General features: G+C 39.9%; 1 protein-coding gene across 3 annotated transcripts; it reads left to right on the forward strand.

The window, feature by feature from the left end:
* Positions 1 to 1,443: 1,443 nt before the first annotated feature.
* On the forward strand, positions 1,444 to 17,621 carry LOC131773795 (uncharacterized). 3 transcript variants are annotated; one of them, XM_066162167.1, is made up of 6 exons: positions 1,444 to 1,577; positions 8,770 to 8,865; positions 9,434 to 9,533; positions 9,771 to 9,823; positions 11,535 to 12,776; positions 13,098 to 17,621. In XM_066162167.1, the coding sequence occupies exons 5-6, from the start codon at positions 11,597 to 11,599 to the stop codon at positions 16,463 to 16,465; spliced, it is 4,548 nt and encodes a 1,515-aa protein (XP_066018264.1). In that variant the 5' UTR covers positions 1,444 to 1,577; positions 8,770 to 8,865; positions 9,434 to 9,533; positions 9,771 to 9,823; positions 11,535 to 11,596; the 3' UTR covers positions 16,466 to 17,621. The 3 variants fall into 3 exon arrangements, with proteins under 3 accessions (XP_066018264.1, XP_066018265.1, XP_066018266.1); XM_066162168.1 differs by lacking the exon at positions 1,444 to 1,577 and adding an exon at positions 5,514 to 5,649; XM_066162169.1 differs by lacking the exon at positions 1,444 to 1,577 and adding an exon at positions 6,410 to 6,427.
* Positions 17,622 to 17,656: the final 35 nt, after the last annotated feature.

Consider the following 17,656-nt stretch of genomic DNA (forward strand, 5'->3'; position numbering starts at 1 on the left):
GGTTAAGGATAAGGTTAATAAGGTTGTGTCACAATAAAATTTACCTGATCCCCCCCATAATTTTGAGTCATGGGGAGGGAGGGGGTGGTAAAGGAATTTGGTTTAGTCACGATAAAATTTACCTGTTTCCCCCATACAGCTCTGTAATATTCTTATATACCTTTTTTCAATTGGCAGCTGATTGGCAGTCAATTTGTTTATAGTCCCCCCCCTCGTTTTTACTCTGTCAGTAACGACTGATACCAACGTGCCTCCACTGAAAACCATGTGATCCCATCAAAATCCTCCACCCCTCCCCCCGGCGATTAAAAATGACTGTTCCCTAAAACATTCTAAGTTTCAAGAAAACGTTTAGTCCTGAATATTTTCAATTCATTGTGTAATAAAAAAATTTTTGGGTATGGAGGGGAGGGAAGGGTGTCTATATAGCATTTTACAAGGATTATAAAATCGATTTGAACGACTTTCGTGAGTGTTTTCAGGTTCAACTGAGTCTATAAAATAGAATGAATGTATTCTCCTCTCCTTGGGCGATGCACTTTCTTCTTGGGCATAACTTAAAGAAACTTTAAAAGTTTTAAACTCCTGTTCCAACTTGTCCAATGTCCTCCTGGTTTTGCCCTGTTTTCTATTCTAAGCTTTTGACATCTTTGTTAAATGTGATGGTTGTCTCTGACCATACTGCTGCCAGCTCGTTAACATGGCCAACTGTTGTATTCAACTTCTTCGTCACATTTTGAATCTGCTTGGTATGTTTGTCGAACTTGTCAAATATTTGTTTAAACTCCTTCTCATTGCCTGTTCCTTTAACAGCTGTAGAGACTTGGTTGCTGAGATTTTCTATGATTGCTGACTGGACTTTGATCAGGCTCCTTACAGTTTCAAGATTGTTTGAAAGCGCGTTAATCTGGTAAAAAAATGTAATGTTGTGAGCGTTCATTATCAAAACTGAAACCTGGACCCTAAAACCTGGACTCGGGGAACTTACGCATGGGAAAATGACCCCATACTGAGAACCGAAATGGAGGTAAAAAATGGTGGATATTTACCCAACTGTGAAGCGGTCAGGTAAATATCTACCATGCAGACTGTTTAGTACTTAATACACATTGGCTTATTTGTTCCCATGGAAAGCAAAAAAAAAAAGAAGAAATTTAGAAAAAAAATCAAAGTAAATTTGCATGAAGATAAAAAAGGGACTAAATACTTGCTCTTGCTCTTGCTACTTATTTAATCGTGACATGACTCCAAAACGAAACTATTCAACAATGCTTTATTCAAAATTAAAAATAATCTGCAAAGAAAACCCATCAAGTCTGACATGCCTTGGTGAGTCTTTTATGAAGAAGACAAAATGTTCAGTCATGAGGGAAATAACTTGACCGCAATAGTTTCAAATGTTTTCGATATTAGTCAATGAGATCTATTAATATCTCTGATGAAGGAAAAACAAATTGGTGGAGTTGTTCCTTTATCACACCCACCCACGGCTCTTAGCACATCTCTGCAGTTCACTCGTTCCTGATCAAACAGAAATTTGGATATCCAAAGACTCTACGACTGTTTAAGATGTGAAGGTAAGTAAATATATTTCACTTTGTTGGTCAAGGTCTGTTCTGGATGAGTAGAACAACAAACGTTACTAAAAGCTGCTGTTTTCGTCAGCCTGGACTGATTATTCTTGGTCAGAGAAATGTACATGCTCTTTCAAGTTTATGGTACTTGTACAGTTGTACAGTAACTAAGTTCTGAGCCACAGAAAGAAAATACTTTTACAGATCTTAAGCGAACTCAATAGTGATCAAAAGTATTTTTCAACGAAAGGCTATGTTTTGTGTTCCTGTTTGCGAAATGGAAGCGTCTTATCAAGAAATTTTCACACCCTTAACTCGTTCCAATCTGAGCAATACTCAACTCGTTAAAAGTGATGAAAATTCAATCTTACTTTTCTGAAAACAAACCTTTTCAACGGATGCGCCTACGGCAAAATAAGACGCACCCAGCGCTGCGTCATAGGAGAGCCATGTTGGCTCCACTGAGATTAGATATTGATTTGACTTAAACAATCGTGAAGTCTTTCTACTATGTTAGTCAAAGCCTTTTCTGGATGAGTAGAGCGACAAACGTTACTAAACGCAGCTGTTTTCGTTAGCCTGGACTGATTATTCTTGGTCGGAGAAGTATATATGCTCTTTCGAGTTTACGCTTCATGTATAGTAACTAAGTTCTGAGCCACAGAAAGAAGACATTTTTACAGATCTTGAGCGAACTAATAGTGTTCAAAAGCATTTCACAACGAAACGTCGCAGGAAATGAAATGATCATGAATATCGTTGGTCACCCACATCTCACGCGTTTGATATCTCTTTTTCTGTTCTTTAGTCATATTTCTGGATCTCATGCAGCTGGGGTGATATCCACTGCTATGATTTTCGTCCTAGTTGAAGTTTGAGTTACATTTTCTAGTATCGACTAAGTACTGTGCATAAATTGCGCCACAGCAAAATCTTGTAAAGATATTGAAACGGTCTAGTGAACCCACCATGGAATTGAATATATTTTATGTTCCTGTTTGCGAAATGGAAGCGTCTTATGAAGAATTTTTCACACTCTTAGCTCGTCCCAATCTGAGCAGTACTTAACTCGATAAAAGTGATGAAAATTCAATCTTACTTTTCTGAAAACAAAACTTTTCAAAGAGTGCGCCTGCGGCAAAATACTGCGCACCCAGTGCTGCGTCATAGTAGAGACATGTTGGCTTCACTCCGCTGATTAGTTATTGATCTGATTTACTGGAGCGGTTTTCAATCGAACGAAAAAAGTAATACTAGATTGCTATTTTTTTTTTTTTATTTATTTTTTTTTAATAGTATCTCTTTATTGCGCCGTACTCTCCAAAGGGAGATGTTAGTCTACTTACAATAGACTAGACGTAGACTAGATTGCTATGCTCTCGCTTTACTTTGCTCTGTGATTGGTTCAGAAAATTCTAACCATTCTCTGAGCGAATCACGTTCAAAACTTGACCAATTACGTCTTAGTCAATTCCGTTTTTTCGCGTTTTGGGTAGTTTGCTTGTTTCTACTTTGAGATCTTGTTGGCCCCTAATGATGTTTTCCATTGTTCTCAGTGATTGATTTTGATGAGTTCGGCTTTGACTTTACTACAATCAATACTTTACCTCTTCCGTGTCAAACGCCTCTGTAGCTGCCTCTACCTTTTACACCCTTGCATCATTATGCATATTCTCCATACTGTTCTCTGTACATTTCCTAAGTTTTAATAAGGAGAATTTGTGAAACCATCACGAGCTTCGTTAGTTTCTGATCATTTCCTTTATTTTCGTGATTTAAACATTTGATTCAAGGGAATGATTGTAAAGAGAAATTAGAACCTTGTCACTCTTAGGGATTATAGGGTTAAAGCGCCAAGATTTGTTTTTGTTTATTTGTAGTAGGCGGCCACCTCGATTGCTCGCATCCACGGTCTTGTAGTAAAAATAGTCATCCTCTATATTATAGGGAATTCTTTACAAATGTCTACCATTTGAAAGTAAATATGGTTTAGAAAGAGGAGTCAGTCGAATTACCAGCGGTTGTCTAATTGTTGTTTATCTTCAAAAGAAGTGATAATCATTGTGTTCTCTCGACATAATCGATGCGTGACAACGTGTGGATATGTAACGTGCACGTTTGTGAAAGGCTCGAAGTTTAACGCGAAGTGAGTTCCCACGTGGACATCTCGTTAGCTAAACGCGACACGTGAATTATCAACGTGGGGATTTGAGTCTGTTTGAATAGAACGCAAATGGGGTTTTTCTGATTACAACTATTCGTTTACTTGCTCTTGTTACGCTTTTTGGGCACGCTAAAACGAAATTGTTTAGAAGCTCATTCAACAGCACAGCTCAAACTGTTTTTCTTCCTTTCCTCTCCACTTGCCTTTCTACTGTCCCACCCTCATCATATCACGTGAGTCCTACCGATACACTCAACCCTTCCCAGGCCAAGCCGGATCAGCTTGGCTCATTTGTTCCCAATCTTAACTCACTTTGAGAACCAGTCAATATTCATCCCCAGCCAGGGGGGAGGATTAGGGGAATACATGGTTTTCGGAGCAAAAAAACTGGCGATTAGGAGGGGATAATAAGAATATTACAGAACCGTAGGAGATCATCTAATATCCTTCACTCACCCCCCCCCCTCCCTCATACCCCTCCGGTGATTAAAAAAAATTAATGGTTCCTTAAATTAAAAAATTGGCAGTGTTATGAAACTGTTGTTGGTTTCCATGATTCAAAGTGCACTGATTGTCATATTTCAATATTTGTTTTTGTCTTCATACTTATCGGGTCGCAAACCTAACAATCTTCTGCCTCGCATCCCATAAAGTTTATTGATAGCTGGTTAACCTCTCGGAGGCGACCTTTCAACGACATAAGGTTTACTCTTGTAGCGTGGACCGGTGAGAGTCATTCTCGTAAGCTTTTAATGCTTCAGTTATGGAATCCTTTTCATTTCTTTTCGGGATATCCGCTTACCAGAGCCTACAATGGTCCAAACAGAACAATGCCAAAAGACCCACTTTTATTTAATTGGGCTCAAGCCAAAAGAACTGGGTCGATTATTGTAAGTCGAGGGTTGTTAGTTAACTGTTGCGTCAAATACACAATAATAAGCAAAAGAGTTTTTTCTGTCATAATTCTTTTCGGAAGGGGTGGTAGGAGAGGACTTTAGGAGGGGTCACATGGTTTGTTCCTTTTCGTCACCAAAAGAGTATAAAAAAATTAAGGAATATTGACAATACGAATCCTAATCCTTTCCTTCTAAAGTAATCATGCTCTTCACATGCGATATGTTCATGCATGTCTTACTATTAATTCTTAGTTGAATGTCAATCGAACACCTCCCTCCGCCAATCTCCTCTGCTACAGGCACTGAACCATTCCCCACTCACGTGGAAAGTTCACCAGCCGAGCTGGAACGAGTTTGAGCGCCAAATAATCAATACCATGCGAGACAAGCTGCTTCAAAAAAGGCTGAAAACGGCCTCTTCGAGGATGCCCTTTTTGCTCAAAGATCAAATGCAAAGTTCAAAACCTACCCTCCCCACCTCTGAGGTTTGGACACACGCATTACAGCAACCCACCCTCCTAATGACTAATCCCTGTTTGACGATAAGCTTTCCTGCGTTTTTTTAAGAGCGCTTAGACTTAATGTCCACCTTCAAGCGAAAACTCAGGGACTGCCGTGTCTTGGTAAATTTAGGCTGATATGCACGACAACCATTCAACTTGTTCATTTGATCATGACATGACGCCAAAACGAAACTATGCAACAATGCTTTATTCAAAATTTAAAAACAATCTGCAAAGAACAGCCATCAAGTCTGACATGCCTTCGTGAGTCTTTTATGAAGAAGACAAAACGTTCAGTCATGAGGGAAATAATTTGACCGCAATAGTTTCGAATGTTTTCTGCATTATTAATGAGATCTATTAAAATCTCTGATAAAAGACAAAGACATTAGTGGAGTTGTTCTTTTATCAAACCCACGACGAGGCTCCTAACACATTTCTGCAGTACAATCGTTCCTGATTGAACAGAAATTTGGATATCCAAAGACTCTGCGACTGTGTAAGACGTGAACGTAAGTAAATATGTTTCACTTTGTCGGGCAAAGCATTTTGGAAGAGTAGGGCGATAAAAGCTTCTAAAAGCTGCTGTTTTCGTCAGCCTGGCCTGCGGTACTTGTTCAGTAACTAAGTTATGAACCGCAGAAAGACGATATTTAACAGATCTTGAGGGAACTCAATAGTGATCAAAAGTATTTCGCAACGAAAAGGTCGAAGGAAACGATCATGAATATCGTTGGTTACCCAAATCTCACGCGTTTAATCTCTCTTTTTCTGTTCATTAGTCATATTTCTGGATCTCATGCAGCTGGGGTGATATCCACTGCTATGATTTCCATCCTCGTTGAAGTTTGAGTTACAATTTCTGGTGTACTAAGTACTGTTGCAGAGATTGCGCCATAATAAAATCTTGTAAAGATATTGAAACGGTCTAGTGAACCCACCATGGAACTGAATATATTTTGTGTTTCTGTTTGCGACATGGAGGCGTCTTATGAAAAAATTTTCATACTCTTAACTCGTCCCAATTTGAGCAGTACTTAACTCGATAAAAGTGATGAAAATTCAATCTTACTTTTCTTAAATCAAAACTTTTCAACGGATGCGCCTACGGCAAAATACCGGGAACCCAGTGCTGCGTCATAGTAGAGACATGTCGGCTTCACTCAGCTGATAAGCTATTGATATGATTTTAACTGAGCGGTTTTCAATTCAGTGTTGAAAATAATCCAATTTATTGTTTTTTTAGAGGGCACGGTAACGAATCCTGCAATCTGATTGGTTCTTTACCCGGTCAGTATTTTCCTATCTCTGCCCACGGGCCACGGTAACGCTTTCGTGAGTCGCCGTGTACATCTCAACTTTCGTTGCCATTTTTCATAAATATACCTCGTTTTGCCCGCTGGGCAGTATTTTTAAGCAAACACATCGGTCACTACCTCAAGCCGACTTATGAATCCTCTCTTTCTCTCTCTCAAATCAATTTAGTTGACAAAAAAATATTGGTTTCAGAATGAATTTGTATAGGCAATGGTGTCATTACGTCGGTTGACAAGCGGCCTAAAAACCGTCTGCAATTGATTTTAATCATTCACAAAAAGTACTTAGAAAGTTAAAACGTGAGGTATTTGGTTACAGGTAAACTGAACAATGGAACTTTCATTCATTTAATGTCTGAATTTTCTCAAACAATTTGTTCGTAGTAAAAGAGCGAGCGAAGTTTTAATTTCAGTTCGACAATAAATATACGCTCTTGGTGAGTCTTTCAAAGTCCGTTAAATTTGGACATTTGGACCATAAATTGCACAACAGAAACTGAAGGAATTTATTGAGAAAAGGCCGCATTAAATCCCCTTGTGTCTCGTTGGAGTGTGCCGTTCGAATTCAGTTTTTGTGGAGGAAAGACCAGATTTACACACGCCGTTGCAGCAAACAAACGAGCAAACTCTCACAACTTCAAAATAAAAAATTTGAATTTACTCACAATTACTTTCCTCGCCGTTTACTTAATGAACAGAGGTAAATCTTCGTACATGAATGAATCGTCGATGAGAGTGAATAATACTTTCCGTTATATCATTGATTGTTTTTGAAGAAAACATTGTCGTGACAGTCCTTGCCAAACTAGTTCCGTTGTTTTTCAAATCTTCTTGCGCTTTTTTTTTCTTACGCGCTCTCTAATTGACAGGTGTCAGATTGTGGCAGATACTTGTAAAAATAATGTTTCAAAGTTTGTTTGGAAGCCTTTTAAATCATCTTTATCGTTACGGAAATGAAAATGTTTCGCTGAGGCATCTCTCTTTAATTTGCATCACCGCTATTTTAACTACCATTTACTCACTCAAAAATTGTTCAGTTTATGGAAGATCTTGCCGTATTTACTGCCCTAAATCATTCGGGTTCTTTTGGAAAGAATTTCGTCAAGTTTAAAAAACAATAAATATGTTATTTACCGGCTAAGGGTCGGTCCGTATGGTGAAAAACTGTGACCTCGGTCTTGAAAATGCTGCCCTCGGCCTACGGCCTCGGGCAGTATTTTCAAGACCGAGGTCACAGTTTTTCACCATACGGACCTCCCAGCCGGCAAATAACATATATATAACCATGCTCCCGCTTTACTTTGCTCTGTGTCTGGTCCAGAAAATTCTCACCATCGTCTAAACGAAACAGGTTCAAAACTTGACCAATTACGTTTTAGTCAATAACGTTTTTTCGCGCTCCAGGTAGTTTGCTTGTTTCTACTTCGAGATCTCATTGGCTGCTTATGATGTTTTCCATTGTTTTCAGTGATTGATTTTGATGAGTTTGGCTTTGACTTTACTACAATCAATACTTTACCTCCTCCGCGTCAAACGTAACTGGAGCTGCCTCAACCCTTTACACCCTAAAATCATTATGCATATTCTCCATACTGTTCTCTGTACATTTCCTGAGTTTTAACAAGGAGAATTTGTAAAACCATCACGAGCTTCGTTAGTTTCTGATAATTTCCTTTATTCTCGTGGCTTAAAGATTTGATTCAAGGGAAGGATTGTAAAGAGAAATTAGAACCTTGTCACTCTTAGGGATTTAAGGGTTAAAGCGCCACTAGATTTGTTTTTGTTTATTTGTACTAGGCGGCCATCTCGATTGCTCGCGTTCACGTTCACAGTCTTGAAGTAAAAATAATCATCCTCTTCATTGTACAGAATTTTATATAAATATCTACTGTTTGAGAATAAATATGGCTTTGAAAGAGAACTCGGTCGAAACACCAGTTGGCTTATCTTGAAAAGAAGTGATAACCATTGTGTTCTCTCGGCGTAATCGATGGCGTGACGTATAAGGTGTGAAACAAGCTGGATATGTCACGTGCGCGTTTGTGAAAGGCTCGAAGTTAAAGGCGAAGTGAGTTCTCACGTGTAGCTAAACGCGACGCATGAATCGTCAGCGTATGTATTTGAGCCTGTTTGAAGAATGCAGAATACAGAATTTGTTCTTTGTTGTGACAGGATGAAAAACATCTTTCTTTATTTATTTGTCATGTAAGATAAGATACTAAGTCACGAGAAAAACATTGTGACCTCCGTGTGCTTAAATTCGAATGCCTCGGGCGTTAGTCATGAGTCGCTTCATCCCATCCCGTTTCTCTTTAGGCGGTGTTCTCTGCTGCGTATTTCAAGTATTTGACTCGTTACCAAGACTCAGAGATTTCTTTAGTTCCGAATGACTTCGGACTCTTAATTGTAAAGGTGAGTAAATAAATTCCCTTTTGTTGCCTGTTACTTGCCCAATCAGAACAGTAAATTGATAAACCGACCATTTTCCCTCGCTCGCCATGCGGCGTATTCAGCTTAAATTTTGAAAGTTAATTAGGAGATGCGCCTAAATATCAACGACCTGAGAGACAGAGAAGTATTCCTTCACATCTTAGTCCAAAAATATAAGCTAATCGTTAACATTTTACTTGAAGCAGCCAGACGATTCACTTCTATCTTGAAGGGGGTTGTGAGGTATTTCATAAAATGACTCAGATGGGGAGCCTCCGCCCATTAGACGGACCTTATCCGTGCGTCAGATTTTTTAACGGATTGTGAAATCTGTCGGTTTGATATTCAAAAGTAGGCTTTAAAGGGGCACAAATGTTTTGTGGATAGTGTACGAAAAGGATGCCTTTTCTACAGTTGTAAAAGTGAGTAAGGGGTTGGACCTCGACGGGAATCTTCTCATCTAGAACTTCTTAGAGCACCCCCGACCTTGATACCGCCAAGAGCAGTTTCCTGGAGGTATTGCATCCTTACCACTTTTTTCCTCGAACAGTTTACATTGTCGCTGAAGCCAGACCCTGCGGAAGTTGTCATACACAAGAGAAGAATTAATTCTCGCTACCGATTGTTCACTTCGACAGAGGCTAGAGAAGGTAAGTTATTTCTGCGTTTTATCTGGATCACATGTTTGTTGAGTCAATGCTGTCCAAACTATAAAACGTTTGAGAACTGTTGGACCTCAAAGTGGAGTTTACCCGTATAGAACGTTTACTTCGTTAGTAACCTACCCCTTCCTTCGATTGTAGATGCCGTAAGTGGCCTTTACCGAGCCTAAGTTTTAACAAATTTTGCTTCTTACACTAATACGCTGTTGTTTCACTCCTTCGTAGTGGAAGCTGTTGTAAACGAGAAGGGAAGTTCACTCCGATTCAGACAAGAAAAGGTGAGACATCTTTGCGCTTTGTTTGGGCAACCTATGTGCACGTTTGTCGGATATTACTTTAAAAAATGCTGTCGGAAATTGATAGCATTTGAGAAGCGAAGGAGTCGACGGTTCGCCCGAAAGTAGTGGAAGCAGCTTGAACAAAAACCTTAAGTGCCGCTCTCGGTAAGAGCGGTCCTCTGGACTTCTCGTTGGAAAAAAAATTTTCTTTAATGATTTTACGCTATTATGGACCACAACGGTTTTGAGCGACAAACTCAAGATTTCCCTGCGATTATTAAAATCAACTGGACAAACCCAGCTTTATGTATTGCGTGACGTGTTATGCTAATTTTTTCCTTGTCATATAACCTGTTTCGCGGGTTGTAAAAAGTGAAATTATCGTTCTGGTATTCTACGACAGAAATCAGGGCTGAAATGCCCGCAGCTACTAGAATCTTTGCTTTCCATGAATCAAGTAAACATTTTAAAAGATTAAATTCTCAGTAAAATGTAAAATTCCTCAGTCCATTTTAATAAATTTCGATTCTAATTCAATGTAGGAGATAAACAAACGAAGTTTGAACGGTGAAGAGGAGATCTTAGTCAATTTTCAGAATTATGAAAATATTCTTTGACACGAGAGCAATTTAGCAAACACATGGATTTGCGTTGCTTTTAAGATGTTGGTGGATGAAAGTTAGAGATATACCCGCGGGTTTGAGGCAATCGGTGATCTCATTGATGTATAAACTATGCACCGATATGCTTTTTTAGCCCGATTAACGCCTGCATTTTGAGAATTCTTTCGTACAAAACGGTGAACTTTTGATATGAAAATTAAGGTCGAAGAGAAGGGTCTCTGATCACGCTGGTATAAAAAATTTCAGGTGAAGTTTCCATATTTTGTCTGTGAACTAACTGAATACATCTTGTAACTTACAGCAAGATTGAATTCCGTGAGCTATATTATCGCAGTTACTGCGCGCTGGACAAAATCTGTGAAATTTACACTTTTGATCGCTGTCCACACGGGTGGTCTAGCAACGTTACTTACTCCCTTTCTTAATAAAAAAATAAAAGAAAATTTTTTTTAACGGGAAGTCGAGAGGACCGCTTTCAGCGAGAGCGGCACTCTTATTTCCTTCTGCGCTTCCGAGACTGTCAAGGAGACAGTAAGCTCTCTGTTTCCAAGAGGAGCTCTACAGGCTAATTTTTTTTAGGGTAATTTAGTATTTTCGACTGAGTTGATAACGTAAATTGGCCACCGGAAAGAGTTTAAAAGCTAATGTTTCAAGCGTTAGCCAATCGCTCCGACTAAGGGTTAACGCTCGAAACGTCAGCTTTTAAACACTTTGAGGTGACCAATTTACGTTATCAACTCAGCTAATAGTGTTAAACTACCTTGTTATACTCTCCCACCGTTGCAGCACCACAGTTTCTTTAGAAATTAGCCCCCTTAGTTTTTTTTTCGTCGTTCTCTTATGTAAGGGTCAAGTTAAGGGCTCAGAAAATTTACAGACGAGAAATTAGGATTACTTTCAATCGCTGGGTAATTACTTTACCATTAGCGGTGAAAGACATTCTCCTTCCTAAACTCAGAGCCATCCTCGATTAAATCTTTTCAGGTATCTCTAAAAAACTCCATTTTATAACTGGCTTCGCTGCAACCCCCAGTGTACCAAAGTTTAGTGAGGAAGTCCCTTTCTCAATTAGAACTGTTTTATTACAGACCCCAGGGAAATCTCTCCGAATGTACTGAGATCATCATAACGTCATAACAAGGTGACAGTAATGACTCTACAGCCGTTTACAAACGAACAGTTAAATTACTTCAAGTTCGCTTCTATCGTGATTAATGAATTTCCAAAGATATTACGTCAAGCCTTCAAAACTAGGTGGGACAATACCTTTGGACATCTTCCTGGTTTCCAGCCCTGGGATGACTCCGTTGCCGTGCGGAAACTGTTCCTTGCCACAGAGGGTGGATCAACTAAAGTCCCTACTAATCTTCCGTATGATGCCTGGGATTGTACTGCCTTGTTCCAAGCCACCATCTTCGCAAAGTCCTTTTCTATGCCAGACGGCAGAGGACATCAGAGAACACTCAGCTACTTGTTCGTGAGACCCCATGGACTCCCTCCCGGAGGTTTCCATGCTTCTGTGATCAGCTCAACTGGGAACGATGCTGAGTCATTTACTTTGGCGATCGATCAACTGCGACTTTTACGAAATGCGTTCTGCCACGCACCAAGCTCCGAGATCCCAAAAGCAACATTCCACATGTACATCCAACTAACCAAAGACGCGTTCCATGCCCTTGGTGTCTCTTACATCTCTGTTAATACAATTGGAAGTTTAACTGTGGTAGATTTCCCAATAGAAAAAGTCCGCAAGCTCGAGGATGAGATCAGAAAAGAGGGCCAGGCTGAAAATGCGTTCCTCAAAGACCAAGTAAAAAATGAGCTGATGGACATGCGGTCTGATAACGCAGAAGCAAGCCAGGAGCGGCGGGATGAGGCACAACGGATAGTGACAGAGATGAAAGAAGGGTTCCGACAGGTGAAAATGCAAAATGAAGAACAGAAAGAACAAATTTTGGAGTCAGTGGAAAGAGCTATCAGGTCTCATAATGCGCAATCGAAGCGAGCAAGAGAAGAAGAAACAACACACGTAGCCAAAAAGGGGAAGGAGGACATCCAACTGTTGGAGAACCAGTTGCAAAGGCATAATGAGGAAATGAGAAAGGAGGCGTTGGAGCTTAAAGAAACTATCAGGTCTAACATCGATCAATCAAACCAGGCAAGAGAGAAAGATGCAGCATCAGCAGCTCAAGAAAGAAAAGAAGAGATTCAGGAGTTGAGGAAACAGTTGGAGTTGGCAACATCATCTGTACCCCAACAAGAAATGGGTCAGAAACTTGCTGAATTGAACCAAAAGATTGATGACATCATCATAAAGACCACGAAACAAGGTAATAGGCCTGCTATTGTTTGTCTTAAAGACTACTTCTTTTCGCAGGAACAACAAGATAATTTTTTTTTGCGATTGTTATCTATTAAGGGGAGAACTACCAGATAGTCTTCAATAAAGCAGTCAGAAACTTTCAAGGCCACTCTCCCTATAACAATAAGTTTTGTTAATTAATGAAGCCAAACTTCTCACATTAATTCTGAAATTATATTCAGAGGAGAATTTGTTTAGAAGTATTACGATACTAACCGCCGTAGAATACTGTACTTTGCATTTGCACATATATTCATCTTCCGAACTAAAGTCTGTCATTTTGTCGCAGAGTTTAAGCCCACTCTACCAAAATCAAATCTTCCCTCAATGGTTCCTCACTTCACTGGGCGCGAGAAGGAATGCAACGACGTCATTGCTCACGTGACCAACGAAGCCACTCGCCTCGTTTCCATATGGGGCTCGCCAGGGTTCGGAAAAACGTCGACTGCAATCGCCATAGGACATCGCCTCCAAGCGCAAGGCCTGCCGGTATACTTTATTTCGTTACGTGGCCTAAGGTTAAAGAGTGATCTAACGTCGAGATTTCTTGGACTGTTTACGCATTCTGCGACAGCATCCCAGCGTTTGACAGCAGATGACGAACTTTGCTCAATTTTGGCTCAAATTGCAAATCCCTTCGTTTTCATCCTTGATAATGCCGATGATCTTTTTGAAAGTGGCCTTCCGAACGTCAAAGAGGAAGTTGTTGATTTAATTGGAGAAATTCTCAATTGCAGCCATAAGGTAACGTTTCTTCTCACCACAAGAGAATCTTGTCAATTCTTAGATCTGCGCTTCAAAGGACACTATGCTTTAAGAATTAGAGAGCTGGATGAGCAATCCTCTTCAAAACTTGTTCAAGAACTGCTTCCAGAAGCGAGTAAGTCTGATTGTATAAAAGTTAGGCAGATTTGCGGGAGTGTACCATTGGCCATGAAGTTGTTGTGTTCCTCCATTTCGGGGGATACTACCGGAACATCAAGCCGGTCGGTTGACATGTTCTTGAATACCACAAATAACATTCTGGAAATGTTGGGCAACCCAGACTATCCCAGCAGTTATCGGTCAAAGGATCTTTTTGAAGCCTCTTTTCAGAGACTTTCAGTAAAGGAAAGAGAAGCACTGGTCTCACTTTGCATTCTTCCCAACCACTTTGACCTACATGTCGCATCAGCTGTGTTAGGAATGAAAACAATTCAAGCTGCTAGAATGCTGGAGAAACTCAAGCGAAAATCCCTCATTGATTCTAGTTCCAAAGCCAAGAAATATTCCATCCAGAAGCTGTTATTGTCATTTATACAGGAAAAAGGGGAAAACGAAATGAAAGAAATGGTTCTCAACGCTAAAGTGCGTTTTTTTGAACTGTATATTTCCCTCTTCGAGACGCTGACAGAAAAGTTTCTCACAGGACGTTCCTTGTTGGCTTTCCTTGAGTTTTTTCAGAATGAGGAAAGTTTCGTTCAAAGTCTAATTGATGGTTGTCTGGAGGAAAGAACGGTCAGTAACGTTTGCAATGTTTTGATTAAAGCTGAAATGTATCTCTGCTTTCTTTACTGGCAAGATGACGGTATGTTTGACATCATTTACGAAACAGCAATAAAGGCAGCCAGTGATCACAATTGGCTTAACTCTGTCCACCAACGACTGCTTTTGTCGAAAACGCACGGTAGCTTGGCTATGGGTGCAACTGCAGAGACGGAGAGGCTGCTGTCGGTGAACAAGCAAGTTCAGTTGTCTGCTACCATCCAAGACACAGAATTTGAAGGAGAACTCTTGGCTTATCGAGGATTGTACAAACTTGTTATCGGGAGAGCTGAAGAAGGAGTGACACATTTAGAAGAAGCACTTTCGTCAATGGAGACCACTCCAAAGCACAGAATCCTAAAGCTCATTATTCTTCAAGTTCTTGCCCTTTATCATTGTTTCAAAAGTAACCAGTTAAAGTCACGTGACTTTTACAAAAGAGCAGTAGATGGATGTAAAGAAGTGGGAGACACAGGCTTAGTAGTAATTCCGGAGATCGATGAAACCAGTAGAGGTGAAGTCAGGATACATTTAAACGAAACCAGACTGACCCATAACCAGCCACTTCAAACCGAAGTTCTCATTCTCGTGAGTCAAGCAATAAAGAACATCTCCACTGATAAAACCAACCAATTCTTTTGTAATTTAATGCAGCAAATACTGACGGAATCTGACTCTGCCATACCAACTGGTGCAGCTGGTCGGTTCAATTTTCATTTCTCTGGGGCAAGACTGCTCAACAAATTAAAAGAGGACAAGGACCGTGTAATTCATATGGAAAATATAGTGAATTTCCATCCCAAAAGGATCCTAAAAGGAATTGAAAAAAGCATCTGTGCAACTTCCTCAAAAAACAGCGAACGCATTAAAGCCAACCATGTAGAAGCCTTAGAATCAGAAAAGCGTGCACTGAATATCAGGTTAAAAGTCCTGGGTGAACAACATTCACAAACCGCTCACAGCTATCATTCATTAGGAGTTACTCAACATTCACTTGGAGACTTTGTGTCAGCCCTTGAGTCAAAGAGGCGTGCACTGGATATCAGGTTAAACGTTCTGGGTCAAGAACATTCACAAACCGCTGACAGCTATCATTCATTAGGAGTTACTCAACATTCACTTGGAGACTTTGTGTCAGCCCTTGAGTCAAACAAGCGTGCGCTGAATATCAGGTTAACAGGCCTGGGTGAAGAACATTCACAAACCGCTCACAGCTATCATTTATTAGGAGCTACTCAAAATTCACTTGGAGACTTTGAGTCAGCCCTTGAGTCAAACAAGCATGCCCTGAATATCAGGTTAAAAGTCCTGGGTGAAGAACATTCAGAAACCGCTCACAGCTATCATTCATCAGGAGTTAGTCAACATTCACTTGGAAACTTTGTGTCAGCCCTTGAGTCAAACAAGCGTGCACTGAATATCAGGTTAAAAGTCCTGGGTGAAGAACATTCACAAACCGCTGACAGCTATCATTCATTAGGAGTTACTCAACATTCACTTGGAGACTTTGTGTCAGCCCTTGAGTCAGACAAGCGTGCACTGAATATCAGGTTAAAAGTTCTGGGTGAAGAACATTCACAAACTGCTGACAGCTATGATTCATTGGGAGTTACTCAACATTCAGTTGGAGACTTTGAGTCAGCCCTTAAGTCAAACAAGCGTGCACTGGACATCAGGTCAAAAGTTCTAGGTGAAGAACATTCACAAACCGCTGACAGCTATTATTCATTAGGAGTTAGTCAAAATTCACTTGGAGACTTTGTGTCAGCCCTTGAGTCAAACAAGCGTGCACTGGATATCAGGTCAAAAGTTCTGGGTGAAGAACATTCACAAACCGCTCACAGCTATCATTCATTAGGAGTTACTCAACATTCACTTGGAGACTTTGTGTCAGCCCTTGAGTCAAAGAGGCGTGCACTGGATATAAGGTTAAAAGTTCTGGGTCAAGAACATTCACAAACCGCTGACAGCTATCATTCATTAGGAGTTACTCAACATTCACTTGGAGACTTTGTGTCAGCCCTTGAGTCACACAAGTGTGCACTGGGGATCAGGATGAAGGTGCATGGTGAAGAGGATCCACGAACTGTTAACAGCTTGGTTACGGTGAAGGACTTAAAAAAGTTCTTGTGAAGGAATTCATGATGAAAGGAGAGAAACGAGAACATTGCACTTAAGTATTTCGATAAAAGTCATTCAAATATCCACACTAATATCAAGAGATCCCGATGTAGGTATTTTTTTTGAGGATAATAGTTGAAAACTTGTCTTTCGATGCCGCTAGACCTTAAAAAAGGTTTTTTTAGAAGTAACCAAAGGAATTGCGCAATACAAAATTTTTTATTGGGGAGGGGAGGGAAGGGTGTCTATACAACTTTTTCCAAAGATTATACAATCAATTTGAACAACTTTCGTGAGTATTTTCAGGAACAACTGAGTCTATAAAACAGAATGAATATATTCTTACCCTCCTTGATCAAAGTACTTTCTTCTTGGGCATAATTTAAAGAAACTTTTAAAGTTTTAACCTCTAGTTCCAGCTTGTCAATTTTCTCTGTGAGTTTTCTCTCCAAGTCTTCATTTCATCCTGGGTTTGCCCTGTTTTCTCTTTTAGGTTTTTGAAATCTTTGTTAAAAGTGATGGTTGTCTCTGACCATACTGCTGCCAGCCCGTTAACATGGCCAAATGTTTTATTTAAATTCTTTGTTACATTTAGAATCTCCTTGGTGTGATTGGCGAACATATCAAATATTTGTTTAAACTACTTCTCATTGCCTGTTTCTTTGACAGGTGTAGAGTCTTGGTTGCTGAGATTTTCTATGATTGCCTGATGGGTATTTACTCAACTGTGAAGCGGTCAAGTAAATATCTACCATGCAGACTGTTTTAGTACTTAACACACGTTGGCGTAATTATTTGTTCCCATGAAAAGCAAAAAAAAAAAAATCAAAGTAAATTTCCATCATATCATTGCTGAAGATAAAAAAGGGACTAAATATGACTTAGAAAGAGAAGTCAGTCGACACACCAATGGTTGGATAACTGAGGTGATAACCATTGTGTTCTCCCGACATAATCGATGCGTGACGTATAACGTCTCATAAATGTTGGATATGTCACGTGCGCGTTTGTGAAAGGCTCGAAGTTAAACGCGAAGCGAGTTCCCACGTGGACATCTCGTTAGCTAAACGCGACGCGTTTAGACTTAGTGTCCGTCTTTAAGCGAAAATTCAGCGACAGTTACGTCTTGGTAAATTACGGATGATATACACGACACCCATTCAACTTATTCATTTAATCGTGACATGACTCCAAAACGAAACT

Source organism: Pocillopora verrucosa, chromosome 2 (assembly GCF_036669915.1).
Source record: "Pocillopora verrucosa isolate sample1 chromosome 2, ASM3666991v2, whole genome shotgun sequence".
Classification (NCBI taxonomy): domain Eukaryota; kingdom Metazoa; phylum Cnidaria; class Anthozoa; order Scleractinia; family Pocilloporidae; genus Pocillopora; species Pocillopora verrucosa.